General features: G+C 36.0%; 2 protein-coding genes across 2 annotated transcripts in view; both read left to right on the forward strand.

The window, feature by feature from the left end:
• The first annotated feature begins 5574 nt into the window (after window positions 1-5574).
• On the forward strand, window positions 5575-8380 carry LOC130047082 (uncharacterized). Its single transcript, XM_056141313.1, has 2 exons — window positions 5575-5727; window positions 6058-8380. Exons 1-2 carry the CDS (start codon window positions 5586-5588, stop codon window positions 8010-8012), a joined length of 2097 nt encoding a protein of 698 aa, XP_055997288.1. The 5' UTR covers window positions 5575-5585; the 3' UTR covers window positions 8013-8380.
• A 4931-nt stretch (window positions 8381-13311) lies between these two features.
• The window catches only part of LOC130047083 (cyclin-dependent kinase 2-like), a 16531-nt gene continuing 9479 nt past the window's right edge, over window positions 13312-20363 (forward strand). Inside the window, exons 1-3 of the mRNA XM_056141314.1 lie at window positions 13312-13479; window positions 13694-13771; window positions 15972-16092. Of these exons, the coding sequence (XP_055997289.1) occupies window positions 13364-13479; window positions 13694-13771; window positions 15972-16092 (315 nt within the window). The 5' untranslated portion in view covers window positions 13312-13363. The remainder of the gene's footprint in view (window positions 13480-13693; window positions 13772-15971; window positions 16093-20363) is intronic.

Genomic DNA, 20363 nt, shown 5'->3' on the forward strand with positions numbered 1-20363 from the left:
TACATTTGTTACTGTTTTTCCCCATCCACAATAAATTACCAAAACGTTGATTTTGTCATTGTTACCAGGGGGATCCAGGAAATGCGGTTACGGAGGGCGCCACTTTATGAGGCTGGGGGCCATCTTGACGCCCCTAGTGGGTCCAGGGCAAAGTCCTGGTGGGGGTCCAGGGGGCGAAGCCCCCGCAAGCTTATGGATTTTTACAGATATTATAGAGTTTGAAATGTATAAGATGCCGTTTTAATATTATTGAGGTATTTTCTGATATCAAAAAAGAATTATTGATATCAATAATTTCAATTCCTAATATCAAAAAATAATTCTTTATATCAAAAAATGATTCTTGATATCAAAAAATAGATTTATATTTTCTGATATTATAAAATCGATTTTTTGATATCAGGAAATAAGACTCATTTAAACCTACAATCGACTTATTAAAATGAATGTTCCCTGTGATGCAACCTTCAGCTTCCCGCTTGAAATGTGTTGCCAACCTTTAGATGTATTTGGGGAATATCTAATTCATTACGGCAAAATCTTCCATATCTACAATGGTCAGCACTGCTTTGTCCGCGATTCGCTATGAATATGTCCAGAATTATCAAGAACCCTTATAAAATTCTTTCTATCGTTAAAAAAAAATCTTCAAAGAATCTGAAACATCAGCGAATTTTAGAAAGCAAATCGGGCACTGTAGACTGAGCGATTTCCTACGGGTCAAGGGAGTATTCATTATTTATGTAAAGATTTTTCGCCATTTTCCTTTATTTTCTGATATCAGAAAATATATTTTGTGATATCAAGAAATCAGTTTGAATTCCTGATATCAGAAAATAATTTTTTGATATCGGAAAATAGATTTTTTGATATCAGGAATTCGATTTTTTGATATCAGAATTCGAATTTTTGATATCAGAAAATGTCTTATATTTCTTATATCAAGAATGTGAATTTCTGATATCAAAAATTATATTTTTTGATATCAGAATATTTGATGTATTTTTGATATCAGAAAATCGTTTTTGATATTAATTTTTTTAAATAGAAAATGAATGTTATTATTTGATATCAATTTATAATATCAAAGAATCATTTTCTGATATAAAAAATTAGACTTTTTGATATCAAAAACTGATTTTTTGATATCAGCAAATACTTCAAAAATATTAAAACTGCGCCTCCTAGAAATGTGTCTCCTATTTAGTCATGTGTACTATTTTCTATTATTTTATATAAGATGAAATTGATAAAATGACGCAAAATTTTTAAGGGTTTTTGGAAAAAAAGTTCTCCCATATAGTAATTCAAGAAGTGGAAGAAATTATTGCTTCTTTTAACGTTTAGTATATATTTTTAAACAAGAAACCACGATTTACCTTAAATTTGAAAAATGTATGGAGGGGGGGGGGGCTGATCCCCCCTTAAGGTGACTCACTACACCCAGAAATAGTTTCTCAAATCAGTACGAATTGATCTAATTATAAAAGATATGATGATATACAATAAGTACAGAAAGGCAAAATATATACAAATTTGGATAAAAACATGATTTTCAAAACAAAAAAAATATTTCAACACATATATGCATGAATTGAAAAAGATTCCGGGGGATTTGAACTTGAGATCTGCGGTTCACCTTCCCAATGCTTTAACCATTGGGCTACGATGATAGATAAACAAATCGATAAATACAATAACCTCACAAAACATTTAAATCGCCATATTGTGACGTGATATCATACAGATTATGATACACTGTTTTCCGCTAAAAATGTATTCCAAGTCTTATAGAGGGAAAATGGTTTTTTCAAATCTTTACAGAAAATATTTCAAACATATAATACAACTCTTACAACATCTACGACTAGAAAAAAAACCTTTTGAAACGTAATAAACAACTTTTCGTTTACATGTAATGTGTTCCAGATAACATCATAATGTACATAGTAATTAAAAATTGGCGTCTACATCAAAATTTATTTGGATAAAAATTTCTTAATTCTAATTTCATGAAGATCGAGGACGAATGGTTTTCGAACGAGATTTAACAATTCCGGAACTGAACCGTAAAATATAATCATTGTGTTTTGAAACATTCCCGTGAACACAACTCGGTTGCTTATTTACAGGTGGTCATTCTTGTTAAGGTAGGGTCTTAGAAAGGAACGGACACATGAAGACTCTAGAAGGTAAAATACATTTTAGATTGTAGTGAAAATTTATATATTTCATGCAATATGTGTGGTCATATTTCCAAAATTAAGTTTGAAAATATGTTACATAATTTGCCTTCACGGTGGCCCTGTTACTGTGACCTAACTACGATCAGATGTTCGTACACATATTACTCATCTGAACTTAGGCATCTACAGTGTTCAAATACATGCACAAAACTCGGTTGCCTGAAATCCGAAAGGTTTAATCAAAGGATTGTCTGAACTGTAGTATGTGACTAGAAGAAAATTAATCAAATGACATGTAATAGGGGGGGGGGGGGGGTCGTCTGATCCCCCCCCCCCCCCCCTCTTAGCTTGGTAGAAAATAGATATGTTTGCCTATTCATATAAAAATTATACTCCCAGTTATAAAATGATAAGTGTTAATCCCGAATAAATGGAACTCTGAAAATAAGGCAAAGGGACCCATTTCCTTGAGACCCCTCCCAATCCTCCGTCCACTGGGTTCGCTCTAACAGCAGCACCAGCAACATATTACGTTTTAAAAAGCAGCAATGTCATTTACGACCATTTATTTATCTAGATCCGACTTAACCGATTTTTTAAATTTCAAAATGCGGTCCGATTCGTAAACGTTTTACATAAACACTGCTCTTTGTACTTGAAAGTTACAGATCCTGTTTATATCATAATATAAATAAAGACCTATAGATTTCGTAATGCATTTTATGGGGAAAATCTACTATATGATAATTAGGCAATGTAAAGGAAAATGTGATGAAAACTGGGCTTTTTTATTTGGTTTGTTTCTATTCAATGTGGTCATCACACCGGTGTTGTTTCAAATTACCTCGCTCGCATCATATCAGCAAGTTAAGTGCAGCAATGAAGTGTAGGAAAAAGAATTCCATTTTATTTGTCACCCTCCTAATTTTCTTCAGACATTTTAGCTGTAATGCCTTTATTGTTATAGATCAACAGGTCATGGCCAAGGTCGTAAGTTCAAGCCCCGCTCGTGTCGTGGCCGTGTACGTCTATTCTTAACCCTAAGATGTACACGTATTGGGAGTGATTGCTCCTTCGCCAAACGCTCGGCATTCAGAAGTGAGAATCACGGGTCTTTCGGATATGACATTAAAAACGGAGGTCTCATGTCTCGACAGGCGTTGGTACATTAAAGAATCCACACTGCTGCGGCCTAGCTCTAGAACTGTAGCTCTCTGTTCCGTCACAATATTTTTTCAGAGAGCTACAGTTCTACAGCTAGTTACGGCCCTGAGTGCTAAGCATAGGTCAATCTGTGGTACTTCACCTTCAGCTGGTGACGTCTCAGCGAGTCAAAAATTCTCGACAGGACGACAAACTAACAATCATCAAGGTAACCGTATGTGATAAATTTAGCGAATCATTTTTTCTCAAAGTTCTGGAAGAAGATGCATTACTTCAATATACACATATTGTTGGGATTTTATTGATAAGGTGCGAATAGAAAAACAATAATAACTTATAATTTTAAAAAAAATCTAACTAATTTAGAATGTTTAAAAATACCTCTGTCTTCTAAATCATATTATCGAGTTACTCAATACTTTTATATCCTACATATATGATACTGTTATTGATACGAATTCTTTGATTCGATTTAAGATAGTTATAGGGAGTCGTGCTATCATCGATCTCATTTATCTGACCACACGGAAAGTTTGTAAAGGTAACCGTCCATCAGTGGTCTATCCCCTCCCCATTACACAGTGGTCTATCCCCTCCCCATTACACAGTGGTATATCCCCTCCCCATTACACTGTGGTCTATCCTCTCCCCATTACACAGTGGTCTATCCTCTCCCCATTACACAGTGGTATATCCCCATCCCATTACACTGTGGTCTATCCCCTCCCCATTACACAGTGGTCTATCCCCTCCCCATTACACAGTGGTCTATCCCCTCCCCATTACACAGTGGTCTATCCTCTCCCCATTACACAGTGGTCTATCTCTCCCCATTACACAGTGGTCTATCCCCTCCCCATTACACAGTGGTCTATCCTCTCCCCATTACACAGTGGTCTATCCCCTCCCCATTACACAGTGGTCTATCCTCTCCCCATTACACAGTGCTCTATCCCCTCCCCATTACACAGTGGTCTATCCCCTCCCCATTACACAGTGGTCTATCCCCTCCCCATTACACAGTGGTCTATCCCCTCCCCATTACACAGTGGTCTGTCCTCTCCCCATTACACAGTGGTCTATCCTCTCCCCATTACACAGTGGTCTATCCCCTCCCTATTACGCTGCATTTTTGAGGAGGATGTTTATAATATTTTCTAAAATAATGAAAATGCATATAATGATTGTTTTATTTCGGGTATTACTTCTGCGTTCACATCACCTCTGTCGGCGCGGGTTCGAATCCCGCTCGCGCCGGTAAGTGAGAAAGCTTCCCAGTTACTTTCGGAAGGTCGGTGGTCTCTTCCCAGGTACATTGTATCTGGGTTCTCTCTTCCACCAATAAAAGCTGGGCGCCACCAGATAACTGAAAAAGTGTTGAGTGTGGCGGAAAACATCAATCAATCAATCTACGTTCACATAATTACATGTGTATTGGACAATTTAAAAATGGGCGAAAAACACGTGTTACAAAGTTTGGTATAGTTCCTAATCATAATTCTTAATTGGAGTTTGCGAGTTCATACAGTGATGTGAATGAAGAACAAGTAGGGTCCAGTGAGGATCCGGGTATTTAGAACAGCAGGTCCTTAGTACCCCTTGCTTGTCGTAAGAGGCGACTAAATGGGGCGGTCCTTCGGATGAGACTGCAAAACCGAGGCCCCGTGTGACTGTCACAGCAGGTGTGGCACGATAAAGATCTCTCCCTGTTCAAAGGCCAAAAGCGCCGAGCAAAGGCCTAAATTTTGCAGCCCTTCACCGGCAATGATGGCATCTCCATATGAGTGAAAGATTCTCGAGAGGGACGTTAAACAATATTCAATCAATCAACTATTACAAAGTAGGACCCAATTATGTAATTCTTAATTGGACTTAAACTTTGAGGTATGAATTTGGAATGGTACCTGTGTATGTCCATTCTTAGAACACACGGCACCTGTCCATTCTGTAAAACTGTCCATTGAACAGTTTTTTTGCTTGATAATGGGGAGATTCCAATCTAATGGACACTTTTCTTCCAACCTGTCACAAAATGGATACAAAGGGGTGACGTCACATGTATTATCAAACAAATTCGTTATACATTAAAATGTTTGTTTGTCTTTATTTAAAAAAAAACCAGTCAACCGACTGGCAGTTGTTTTTGTATTTTATTAGTTAAGTGTTCACAGTGTAGTCTTTTAGAGCCTTTGTTATGATTCAATCATTTACCCGACAGGTTCCATTGAATGGGTGATGCTGATCCTAGGCATCACTTGTCACGTGGTCCTCACAGTGACTGGTAGCACTCTTCCGGTGGTGTACATAGAGAGTCTCGGGATCAACATCACCGGAAACGCTCAGGATGATCAAAAGGCTATTCAGAGAGTGCTCAGAGGTATTCAGTAGACCAGAGGAACCGGTTTTTTTTTCATTTAGTATTCATTGATTACATACGGTAATATTAATCACGAAAACTTTATTTTGCCTTACTTAGATTGTCGTGAATGATATTGTGTACATGTCATTGATGAACAAGTTGAACGTTTGCAAAAATTATGAATTGGCTAAACATGTTATAATGCAATATCGCGGAAATAATGTCTCACGAAATAAAGGTAATTCACGGTAGTACATGTATGATATGACATGTTAATTTTAATATCAAAATATGAAAGGTAAGTTAGTTACCAATATAAGTTTAAGAAATTATACTTTTTTTCTGCAGAAATGAACATGACCTTGGCTGAATTGTTAAATCTTCTCCCGGAAATCGATAAATGGACATCCCTGAATGATTCCATTTCGTTTCCCAACACGGAAGATGTAAATGAAGATGGCGCTGTTGTCAGCTGGGGCGTGATCATTCCTGTTATACTGATTGTTGTATTCCTGGTAACAGTAACAACATGCTTACTTTGGCACACATGGATCAATCGAAGACGACCAAATGTATCGGTAGACAAAACTCCAGATGCCAATATTGGTGGTCGATTTAAGAGAGGCAACAAAAATACTTCGGACTTTGTGCGCGGATCCACCAGGTCCACCACTCCTCTTCGATCAAGCGTTAGGGAAAACGTTCATGTAACGGCCTTACCACACCAACACACCGACAAGTTTACGTTTGTGTGGGACAAAGACAATTGGAGACTATGCCCGCCATCAGAATCGCGACTACAGAGGTCCGACCACAATAATAACGCCCTGCGCCAACAATTATCACCCATTGAAGAATCCGAAACATCCATTGCCAACGTCTCCAGGTCTTTCAACCTTAGAGCACAGCCTCCGTATTCGCCATATCACCTTACATACATCCACGCGCCACCTCCATCTTATGAGGAGTCGGAGGTGAGTTCTACAGGAAAAACCATTCCGATGCATTCCTTACAAACCACAAATACAACCCAAAGTGAAGAATCCTGCAGTGCCTGTTTGAAGCACGGTAAATCACTCACTATGAGTTCGCCATTTTATCCACATCACAACACACCCACAACAGAGTGCGATTTGGATGATCCATCGAACAAGAAATTTAATTCGGTAGCAACCACAACCCTATCCCAATATACTAGCTATCCCTCATCACCAATGTCGTCATCTGCCAGGAGTCTTACCGCTTCAAACATTGACACGGGACCAGAAGCCTCTTTGATGATGTCCTACCAAGAACCTGCGTGTCCACCGTCTTCTTTGCAGAGTGATTTTGCTCAATCGACTAACAAAATTTCAGGGAGAGTCAGTCATAACGGAAGTGACGTCAGTGGAGGCGTACCCAGCCTTCCTAGCAGCATCTTGTGTTATCACCAAGAAATGGCAGGAGATAACAGTCTGAAACCTTTCGGGAAAACTCCCAATTTCTCTCCCCATGCTTTTCAGGGAAGCGCTGGAAGTAGTTTGATGTCCGCCGACACTCACTATGAAGACAACACCTCTCTCCTGCCCAATGTAGGAAGTAGCAATACCTCGGAGAATCCAACCGGATCTCTTCAATTCCATACCAGTCTGTCCCTTAATCCGTCCCTTCCTCTCTCCCATTCAGCAATACCTTCTTTACAGAATTCTTTGAATCCTTCAATTCAGTTTGCGACATCGTTCAATCCATCTATCCAATACTTCAATACCCTGAATCCTTCGCTTCGGTATGCAAATTTTGCTTCCTGTCAAAATATCAGTGCCGAGGACCTGTCGAAAATGGTGGATGAGATGTCCTCTATTCGTCCAATTTCACATGAGGACACGGTAAATCGTGGTGCTGTCATACATAGTGTAATTGGATACGATGGGACTGTAGGACAGAGCTATGTAGCTGATATATGCCCACCGCAATCAGTAAGTGAAGTCGATACAAACTTCCACCAGAGTATCACCGAGCTGTTCAAAAGTTGGAGCGTCACGGCTGAACTGGATTACAGTTCTCTTAGTTCACACACTGCCTCGCAGCGTGCGGATCCAACTGTGGCTTTAGATCGCCAATCGGAGCACAGTTCTTTTGCTGCGTCACAACCCACAGAGACGTCATCTGTTTGGGAACAGCGACAAGACATACGGATGCAGGAGAGACGCAAGAATCCCGATGATTTCCGCAGACAGCACGTGCAGTTAGATCAGTTACCCATTCCTGGCAGACGAGTTCAGTTTGATGTACCCATTCTCGTCAACAAAACTTACTGGGTTTGAAATCTGAGTGTGTAATGGTGAATTGAATTACATTAAAATTCATCTGCTAAACATTTTGAATATTGTCCATGCAGCAATTCATATTCTAGCATTAATACGAGGAAATGGCTAGTTACTGTACCTATACCTATCGTTGTCAATATTATAATACATGTCATAATTGTACATAGATATCATCTGATATTTTGTTTTCAATTTATAAGTATCAAAACTTATAGAATAATCTATCTACGCCTCGAATGTTTTGAAGTGCTATTTCTTAATCTTATTTATCTACTTGTTTGTAATAAATCAAACTTATTTGCATTTTCCAGATGTTGTAGAACTGTAGTATGAGCACTGAAATAAAGAAAGGTTCATAATCGTCATGTAGGAGTTCGGTTAAAATCTTGAACAATACCTTAGGACTGGTTCATAATCGTCATGTAGGGGTCCGGTTAAAATCTTGAACAATACCTTAGAACTGGTTCATAATCGTCATATAGGAGTTCGGTTAAAATATTGAACAATACGTTAGGACTGGTTCATAATCGTCATGTAGGAGTTCGGTTAAAATCTTCAACAATACCTTAGGACTAGTATCATTGTAACTTTTGTACATTAGGTATCAATTTTGTTTTATCAATGTCATATTTGTTTTTTGCATGCAAAGAAAAAGAAAAGCCAATCGCCAGCTACAACAAGGAATAGAGGCTATAACTAATAATAGCTAGCTACAAAAATAAAGGCTATAACTAGTAATAGCTAGCTACAAAAAATAAAGGCTATAACTAGTAATAGCTAGCAACAAGGAATAAAGGCTTTAACTAATTTCAAGCTACAATAAATAAAGGATATAGCCAGTAATAGCCAGCCACAAAAAATAAAGGCTATAACTAGTAATAGCTAACTACACGGAATAAAGTCTTATTAGTAATAGCCAGCTACAGGAAATAAAGGCTAGAAATAGACAGCTACAATGAATATACGCTATAACTAGTAATAGCCAACTGCAAGGAATAAAGACTATAACCAGTAATAGCTAGCTACACGGAATTAAATCTATACTAATAATAGCCAGCTTCAAGGAATAAAGTCTTATAACTAGTAATGGCCAGCTACAAGGGATAAAGTCTAACTAATAATAGCCAGCTACAAAAATAAAGGCTATAACTAGTAATAGCTAGCTACAAGAAATAAAGGCTATAACTTGTAATAGTCGGCTACAAGCAATAAAGTCTATAACTAGTAATAGCTAGCTACAAAAATAAAGTCTATAACTAGTAATAGCTAGCTACAAGAAATAAATAAAGGCTATAACTAGTAATAGCTAGCTACAAAAATAAAGGCTATACTAGTAATAGCTAGCTACATCAAATAAAGGCTATAACTTGTAATAGCTAGCTACAAAATAAAGGCTATAACTAGTAATGGCCAGCTACAAGGAATAAAGTCTATAACTAATAATAGCCAGCTACAAAAAATAAAGGCTATAACTAGTAATAGCTAGCTACATCAAATAAAGGGTATAACTAGTAATAGCTAGCTACAAAAATAAAGGCTATACTAGTAATAGCTAGCTACAAGGAATAAAGGCTATACTAGTAATAGCTAGCTACAATAAATAAAGGCTATAACTAGTAATGGCCAGCTACAAGAAAATGTTATTGAGTTTGGATATAATTACATATACATGTATCTAGCGGGTTTATTTAGATGGGGAGCCATTTTCGTTTTCATCTATCAGCACATGATCTGAAATTAAAAAAAACCCCAAAAAACATCATGCTTGAGTTTGATAAGGAATATACCATACCACAGGGCTATATCTAAATAGCTTCACTGATGTTCAAGAAAACTTTGGTTAGTTGAAAAAAAAAACCAACCAATTACAGTAAGTATTGATGATCTTTAAATGTTTTACAATCTGGTCCCTAATATCCATGATTGCGTCCAACTTATCTGATGTTGGAAAGTGTCTGTCTGTTCATAACCTGGTGTTAGAATCCGAATCGACCGTTTTCTATTCCGTAATTACTAAGTACATTGATTTGTAGATAGTTAATCAATCATGATATATATTTCAATATACAAGAAGAGTACCCAGTCAATTGAAAGAACTTAATTTCCACTCCGTTTGTTTATTCAATAAATTGATGTTAAAAACAAACAGGTAAAGGTCGTATTTCTCATTATCTATAATGTCTTTCAAATTAATATAAATACATGTATATATAGAGCTAACCTACGAGAACTATTGATGCATGTAACTTCGGAATAGATAAAACAATATATTGTAAATATATTCAAATTAATCGACTGTAAATTTGAAGAAAAAAAATTTCAAATCCACAATGACGCGCTTGACAATGCATTTAATTAAATATTACATAATGATTGGGGGATTCTGGTATAAACAGCGTCATTGATTGCATTTTTTGTTTGCAAAACTGTGCGCTTTATTAATTTTAATAATAAAATATGATAATAAACACCCGAACCTTGGGGTCAGCATGCATATGTCACATTGAAAAAGAGTTGATGGCATTGAAGCAAACAGTTGGCGGTTTTCAATATATAACCCGGTGTATAATGGGAGAAAACAGTCGATACTTGTTTATCCTATATGTTTTCTAATACCCTGGGCGTTCATGATTTTTTTTTATTAGATTCAAAGAAAGACACCAAATGTTTAAAGAAGACGCAGATCTTTGATTCGTTTCACAACTTTTTCGAGTTACTTAAGGTCATCAAATGCGATATGCAAATATACAAGTTTGAATACACTTTGTTTCACATATTCAAAAATTTCTCATTTCATTGAAAAATGATATATACATGTAGTTCTAAATTAGCGACTGTTTGTTTTTCTTTAACATAAACTCTTTCAAAATGATGTTTCGATAAAATTCGAGTAATGAATATAGGCCTAAATTTCGAATTTGTTTCTGTTTAACAGACTACTATTATTTCTTTAAAAAAAAATTAAGTTGTATAATACAGGCAAACTAGAAATGAACGTTTTCCTCAATCAAAGTAGTCATGAAATAAAATGTAGCCTAATTTTTCATCATTTCGATTTTAGTGTGTATATATGTAAGGCGTTTATAGGAACATGCATTAGCTTTGAATCTGGAAAGTTTGGTGTAAAAGTATGCCAAATTATGATAGTTTTGTATACATGTAACTGTAACCATAATCGTTGATAAAATTGAAACTAAGTTTAAAATTTTGTCAAAATAAAGATTTCTGTTCTATTGAATATATAGCACTAAATAGACTTGAAATCCCAAGCGATATAACATTGCCTATGTACGGGAAGACAATAATGTAATTCTGCTTCATTCTGATATCAATATAAAAAGTTTAGGCCTATATTTAATAGGCCCTAGTGATACATTTTTTCTGTCATTGAAGACGAAAAGGTCGCGGACAGCAAGATTAAAGCCTTTTTTCTTTGGTGCTTGACATTTAACATTACATTACCCACCATAAATAAGTATACACATAAGCTTTTTACAGATTTTGGAATGAAATATTTTAAATCATGGAAATGTTTTTGGAAAGTGCAAAAAAAAAAAAAAAAAAAAAAATTATTGAAAAATTCTACAATTTTATGCAGTGTTATTGATAAAATCATTGAAAACGCATGTATGAGTCACTTAAACTCAAATAACACAGAGTTGTTGATCACTTTGTTGTTACCATGGTAACAAGGACAAAGTCCTTGAAAAAACAGTAAAATATACCTCTTTAAAGTCCAAAATAAATACAATTAAGATAATAAGATGCATATTTTTTTTTATTTTAAGATAAATGAAAAAGGCTTATATAAAAATTTGTTGAAATAAGAAATTTAAATATCTCAGCATAAATGGTTTCCATGGCAACCAACATACCTTGCATTGTATACAGTCAAAAATTCAATAAAACAATATATTTTTGAGCTAACTTTTTTCAGAAACGCAACACAATCAGACAAGGTCTTTCATATAGAAAGAAATAACAAATGTTAGATTTTTATTAAAAAAATAAATAAAATCAGTTAAACAACTTAGTTTTTTATTACTGACCTGACCAAAAAAACACCCTTTTTTCATGTTCAGCTACATTTTCGAAAATCTATCTAATTATACTTGGCTAATGATCTAATTTAGGTCAAGAACATTTGCCTTCTGGGTGCATCAATTACTTTCTAAGGACATGCTAAATTCTATTGAAACTTGTAAATGACCTTGTCCTACAATCTCAAGGTCACATATTTTAACCAATGACCTTCATATTTAATCAGTTGACCTAAACTGCATTTGGATTTAACTTAAACATGTATATATCTTTATCTACTAATCAACCTGTGTATTTTTATTTTTTTAAAAAAATCACATATTGCTGTGGTTTATATATATTATTGTTTATATATATATATATATATATATATATATATAGAGAGAGAGAGAGAGAGAGAGAGAGAGAGAGAGAGAGAGAGAGAGAGAGAGATTAATTTGTTTGATGGATGCTTGCAGTACATTACTATCAATTATAACTTCCATTTGATCAGGAAGATAGATTGAATAGAGCTCTATATGCAAAGTTGATATAGAATAAAGAAATATCAGGAAATGGATATAAATCTCAGAAAAGTTAAATGAATCACAAGATTATATTTTCAAAACTTCACAAATTTATATATTCAATATGTACCTCCATAATGAAAAAGAACTGAATTCACTGTGTATAACTTTCAATTTATCTCAGAAAAATAATCATTTAAGGGTACAATTTCAATATATGTTAAACAATGATAGACATTCAATATTTTTGGCTCAGTCTGTTAAATTGTGATATTGATTTATTTAAGGTGAAAAATCAAAAGGTCTTATAAAAGTACACATTAAATACACAATAATGTGTATTAGTAATTATAGTTTGAAATGGTTTCAAGATAAAAGTTTGCATAATATCTCTTTTTAGTAAATTCAAAGATTCAGAAAATTAAGTATTTTGATAAAAAATAGGGATATTAAAAATTAACAGCCTAATGTTATCTATTTAGATGTTTACAAGAGTTGTGTATTTTGCATAGAAAAATCTGTATCTATTATGTAACCCATATTTTGTATGCGCAAGTAACTTATTTTGGTAAGTGTATACTTATTTATGGTGGGCAGTGTAGTTCTAATTTAATTACTCTGTTGGATAGTTTTAAATGCTACGTTAAGATTACTCATGATAATTATTTTACGAAGGTGTTGAAACTGAGGATATCCCTTAGGAGCCTCATTTTCGGTTTAGACCAATGGAATCAATGAACTTTTGATTAACGCGGGAAATTGCGTACGCTAAAGACCAGACGGCTTCCGGAACAGATTTCCATGGAAAACTTTCAGAAAATAGAGAAGATTGGCGAAGGGACCTATGGCGTGGTGTATAAAGCACGAGATAAGACCACCGGACAACTTGTAGCATTGAAGAAAATCAGATTAGACACGTGCGTACTACTTAACGTTGTATGTTTACATCTGAACGCGACCGACCTACACTGACTACAGCAGTAGGCATAGTTCAGTTTTCAAGGAAAATAAATGATAAATAGGGCCTAAATGAAATCTTATAGTTATTGGGAGTTGACATTATACAATACATTGACTATCGTTTCTTGGTAAAATTTATATACCTTGATTTATTGTATAATTATTTTGTAGTGAATCCGAGGGAGTGCCCAGCACAGCCATACGAGAGATATCACTTCTCAAGGAGTTGGATCATAGCTGTATTGTCAGGTATTCTTACAAATAAAAAATATTGGCTGATTCCTGCTTGATGAGAACAGGGGCAGTAATTCAGTCCTAGTCGGGCAAAATCAACTGACTGAGGACCTTGACACGGAAAGTTTACCTCCTACCTGTTCAGATGTTCAGAGATTTGTAAATTCTGTTATTTCATACTATACTCACAAGTTTCAAATTGTGGGTTGAGGCATGCAACAGACTTGTGTGTCCCCCCCCCCCCCCCTCCCCCTCCCAGAAAAATGAAAGAAGTGACTGTTGGTGATGAAATGATTGATTGTTGAGCTGACAATTGATTGTCGATTGCTTTTGGTTTGTGGTGAATGCCAGCATTGGGGCAAATAATCATAATAAACAAAAGTATAGTAATGACTGAAGCCCATTATAATTCTGATATTCACAGAAACAATGCAGTTTCTGAGCATAATTTACATGTTTGAAGTATTGATGTGGAATATCGGAACCACTATTTCGTCTCTCATTCCGCCGCTGTTTTAATGTTTAGTATGTCCAACGAGGTCACGTTTTCTGCATTTATTTGGGCAACTTTTCTGTAAACAAGAAACTTAACTATCAGAGAAGGTATAGTGAGTTCATGCACTTGGTGTCATTTTTGAAAGTCGAGGTTTGGGAACAAATGGAGAAAAAGTTGTCTTCATATTTGTATGAAAAACCTTGCACTGTATTTAGCAAGAAAAGCAGTTTTGCCTAAAGCCCAAAATCATATTAGAGGGGGTATCCTTCAGTACATATACAAATTCAATTCGTCTGTTCAACCTTACATTTCCAGTATATCATTCACCGCCACTGTAACAAGTGACCAGCTAATAAATCGATCATTTCATATAATAATAACAAACGTATGGGATAATAACGAAACAAGTATGTCACATGTCAAGAAACGAGGGGGGGGGGGGGGTACATGTTGCTGTATGTACGTGTCTGGAGACGTATACTAGGGCATTCGCATTCACTTGCAACATTTTGAAAAATAATCTTCATACTAGGCAAATATTTTTGCATCTGAAGTTAGTCGTATTTGGCCATTGCTAATTTGTATGGCCCAAGTGACATATAAGTTTTATAACTTCTTTTTCTGAAGAGTTCCAAAATTTTCTAGTTCCGATATCCTGTATTGATGTACTCTATATTCAGTTCATTGCCACATTCGTTATACAGCTTCAGTTTTCAAATTGGGATACAAAAGGTGGCTGTTTAACAAGAACTGTAATTTGTAAGTAATGTCCAAAAGTTCAATTTTCGTGTAATGTAAAGGAAGGGAGTATTAGGGGGTATTAGTCCCATTAGGACAGTTTTAGTATTTTATGAACTCCTGGGTTAAGAGTCGCTAATGACTTGGACATGTGCGCACGAACGTGTTCTTCGACCCTACTACTTACAGAGGTGGTGTGAGTTCTTGCACCTCGAACCCGTTCTCGTGATGCGTACAGTTCGTAATCGGCAGGAATTTGTACTTGTGCGAAGACCGGCGGTCTTGAACGCACTCCATGTTGTTTGGAAAATCAGCTTGTCATTGTCATGCAAACACGTTACCATGCAGGTAATCGACCATAACTTCAAACATCTAAGAGACTCGGACAAATTTACTAAAATCTTAACCAATTCAAGATTGATTTCCGGATTTTCACTAGTCCGTACGGACTGGTGCTTTAGAGAGTTTACTAGTCCGACATGTTTTTTACTAGTCTTGGACTTACGGACATGAGGTAATTTTGAACCCTGCATATCAATTTCAAATTATATAAAGGAAAGGATTCAGTGTTCGATATTAACCATAGACCGAGTCTATATCAAATGACAGCGGTCTATGCCAATTGTAATTGGGATAGACCAAATTGTCTATGCCGATTTTTTAGGTTTAAAGCAATAGAGTTATCCCAAAAGTTGACGCCTGATGAACGTTATAGGAAAGGAGGACATTGTAATGGAAATTTAAAGAAAATATGGTTTTTAAGTACATTCGAAGAAAATAACAGTGTTATAAATTTGTGTGTTTTTTTTTTTCAATGTTGCAGTGTATGCCAATTCAATGAGGTCTATGTCATCTTGTTTTGGCATAGACCCATGGTCTATACCAGGTTTTAAACCAATGTCGAACACTGAAAATTCACGAACACTGACGATTCAGTGAAGTAAAATTAATATTTGTTTATAAAGTCATCTTGTTTTGCAGGCTGTTAGATGTTGTCCACAGTGAGCAGAAACTGTATCTCGTATTCGAGTATCTCAACCAAGATCTCAAGAAATACATGGATAGCTGTCCAGCTGCAGGAATGCCTTCATCACTTATCAAGGTAGATGAGCCTCTAGGGATATAATCTGGATCACAGTGCTTGACCTGTTTGATCAGGATTGAAGCAGAGATGATCATAGTGTTCTGGGTTGAAATTTTACGCAGTGACCAACCATTGATATACATGTACTGTATTGTAAAGCATGGCAACTTCAAAGTGGCAACCAGCTGATTCAGACTAATTGATGAATAATGCTCCGACTTGTCATCACAAGTTGCATTCCTCAAACAAAATAATAGATGGGTGCAGTCTTGGTCACAAATTTTTCAAGCTACTAATCCGATCGGGCTAGTCAAATGTAAAATTTGCTAGCCCGAAAAAAAATTCACTAGTCCAAAATCAAAACAGTTTATTAAAGCAAATTTAACTTACAAATACAAAAAAAAATGTTTCCATATAGTAAGAATGAAAACAAAAACAAATGAAAAACTTCAGTCATACTCCACTTCATATGATATTAAATTTCTGTCAATTTCAGATTCAAGCAACTTATTTTCAGTCTCCTCCTCCTCATCTTACATTTTTCACAACACGTACACAACATTGTATTTTTTTCAATGTCAAATTTTAGCTATGGACGGTTCAAGGTCCATAATTGAACAAATCCATGCTTTCTCTTTGACTCGTATCTTTCTTCGGCACTTCGTTTTTCCCACTCGCCATGACAGAGAAAGAGCGACCTGTGTAGGTGCCATACGATTCGTACCCGGACTTTTCTCTATCATACCTGAGACATTTCGTACCCTTTTTCAGCGTATTAAGAGTTTGACATTTAAGATGAAATTACCCGGTATGAAATAGTTTGGACTTGATAAACTGGCAAGCAAACTCAGCCAATCAAATAATGTTATTACACGAGATGTTTACAGATTTTTGATAAAGTCCTGTGTATATACATGTATATACAGTGGAGCCTCGTTAATCCAGACGACATTAATACGGACGCTTCACCTTCCGGACGATTTTTCTAGGGAACGGAATTTTTACACATTATTTTGTACCATTAATCCGGAAATTTGCATTTCGGATCCGGACGGTCATCTTTTACTACAAAACGTTAAAATGCATTGAAAATTGTACCGTTAATCCGGACAGTTTTTTATTTTATTTTTTGTGAAGATCAGTCTTGGATAATTTTAGCAAGGCATCAATTATAAAGAAAACATAAGCCACACTATAATCTAATTGAAGCGATTACCTGTGCCATGTCAACACCTCCCTTGCATTAGGTGGTATGTGATGACGCGTCGGTTGGATAGCACGTGCTGATCGAGACATCGTATTGCAAATTTTTGCACATGTATATCGTATCTGTAATGCGTGTAGTGTTGAATTTTGTCAATAAATCTGTAGCATATTGTCTTAAGAGTCTTGATTAAAAGGTATTAATGAATTAAACATTATGCCGTAATAATATATTTTATGGAACTGCTAAGATAGTCTACACATATCAGATGTACTCATTCGTAAATTGATATCGGCTTATTCAAATCAAAAGGGTGTGTATTATAACAGAATCTGGAATTTATACTGTTACTTGAAGTGAAGTATATGTGCATATACATGTAGTAAGTGTTTAGAGAATATAATTCAAAGCATGTAGAATATATAATTGTTTACGATTAATTCTTGTTACGATGTTGTAGAGCTTAATTGTTTTGGAATTTTTACACTCGGAGTAGAAGCAAAAAAACAAGTACAATTTGAATGACAATAAATTTTCGCATGCACCATTGATATTGGTTTCGCCCGAGTTTTTGTTCCGTCATTATCGCCTCAAGATAACAAGTGTGCATTGCTAGATCAAAGCGGTAATAGTGTGTAATAACGAGCATATTGTAGGTGAGTTTGTCCCCCCGATATTGGCTTGGACAATTATAGAATTTGAAATATAAACTCTGGCAGATGGAATTTTGGCCATCTAATGTTATCAATCGATATCATGGCTGCACCACCAACGAAGAGAAGGCGAGTTGAAGCTCCTGCTAGTGTAAAAAAAAATATGTCAACGTAAAATTGATCATCCCCTGGCATCCCTGCAAGATATCCGTCAGTTCATTTTAGATGAAACATCACTCGAAATAGGTAAGACCATTTTAACATTAAAATGCGTTCAATTCAATAAACTGTTAGAATTTATACAATTTATCCCCCCCCCCCCCCCCCAACGTTTTCATTTATTAAAGAAAGAAACAAGGGATAACTGATTATGAAATTTGATAAATTAAGAAAACAACTTAACTGTGTTAAATATGCAATTCTGAAAATAATTTTGTTTCCTTACTCCATACAAAACTAATGATTCTGTACCATTATTTCAGGAAAATCTACAATTGGTGACATTTTGAAGAACAAGGACAAGTGGATAGCTGTTTCTGTCGACTCGAAGGATCTGACCTGCAATCGAAATTCCAAACATCAGCAGCTTGACGACGCCCTGTATCTATGGTTTTCCGACATTACTGCTCATCATGCTGCCATCAACGATTCGATGCTACTCACAAAGGCAAAGCAACTTGGGGAACAGCTACATATTACAGATTTCAGCTATTCAAGAGGCTACCTCCATCGATTCAAGACAAGACACGGGATCAAAAGAAAGCTTTACGAGGGAGAAGCTGACAGTGCAGATATGACCATAGTGGACACAGGACGCAAGGAACTTCAGCGTGTGCTAAAAGACTATCAACCAGATGACATATTCAACCTTGATGAAACCGGACTTTTTTACAGACTCGGTCCAAACTACATATTAGCAACGTCAAAAGTGAGCGGAACAAAGAAGTCAAAAGGAAAGAATTACTGTAGCCCTGACGACAAATGCCACAGGCACAACAAAGATTAAGCCATTTGTTATTGCTAAAGCCCACCGACCACGATGTTTTGGTAAGACATATAACCCAGAAACATATGTTCGCTACCGACACAACGCCAAGGCATGGATGACAGCAGAGCTTTTCACCGACTGGTTGAAGGACTTTGACAGACAGATGTGATTGGTTGCAAGAAAAGTGATTTTACTTGTTGACAACGCTGCAAGCCATACCCAAGGTGATCTTCAATTACGCAATGTGAAGTTGCACTTCCTCCCACCAAACACTACTGGCCATATTCAGCCCATGGATGCAGGAATAATTAAGGCATTTAAGGCTCACTACAGGAAACAACTGGTCGCCCATTACATCGATTGCGCCGAGAAGAATGAAGATCAAACAGTAAACCTTCGTGAAGCCCTTCATATGGTGAAGAGAGCATGGGCATCGACAATATCCAACTGTTACAAGCATGTGCACATTCTTCCCCTGGCCCCTGCTGAGGAGTTTGATGAAAACGACAATGTGCCACTTCCTAATCTACAACGCCGAGTTGATGACGATGATGACATTCCACTGATAGAACTTCAACGACAAATGAGAGCTACCTGAACCACCCACCATGACTGCTGAGGGGTATCTGAACATTGATGCTAAAGAAGAAACTGGACACCAGCTTACCGATGACGACATTATGTTGTTAGTGTCAAGGGAAGAAGTACCAGACCGTGATGATGACCATGAGGAAGAAGTGAATGACATTACCACGAAAGAAGCAACACACAGCATCAACACTCATCGGTTACTTCGAACAGAGTCCAGCAACAACAGAGGACGACATGACAAACGAGAAATTTTTGCATTAACTTTGGGCAATTTAGACTGTATTGACAGACCGCCAAACTCGTGAGTCACGGCAGATGAAGATGACGGACTTCTTTAAGAAATAACTGTTTGAAGTGTAAATGATTATGTTAGGTACTAATGATTTATTAATTTATAGTTATATGTTGTGAATAATCATTTGTTTTAGTGCATGCGGAACACAGTTTTGTATGTTTGTTTGTAGTGCTAATATACATGTACAATATAAGCGTATGCAAATACATTGTACACTTAGTGCTTTAAAATGCATGTAAACGTTAACATGATTTATTTAATAAAGCAAATGTTTAGATTAAATGCTAAAATGTATTCAATTCACCAAACAACAAGAAAGTAAGCATATTGGTTACTTACAGTATGAAGATCTAAAATATGTGATTCAGTTATCCGGATGCTTCATTTATCCGGACGATATTATTGGAAACCAAAGTGTCCGGATTAACGAGGCTCCACTGTATATATATATTTTTTTTAAAGAAAAATTTATACTAGTCTGATTAGGCTAGTGCGGGAAAAAATCTACTAGTCCGACAGAAATTATACTAGAAATTGGGCGTCGGTCTAGCATTTTTC

The sequence above is a fragment of the Ostrea edulis genome, chromosome 6 (assembly GCF_947568905.1).
Source record: "Ostrea edulis chromosome 6, xbOstEdul1.1, whole genome shotgun sequence".
Taxonomy (NCBI): domain Eukaryota; kingdom Metazoa; phylum Mollusca; class Bivalvia; order Ostreida; family Ostreidae; genus Ostrea; species Ostrea edulis.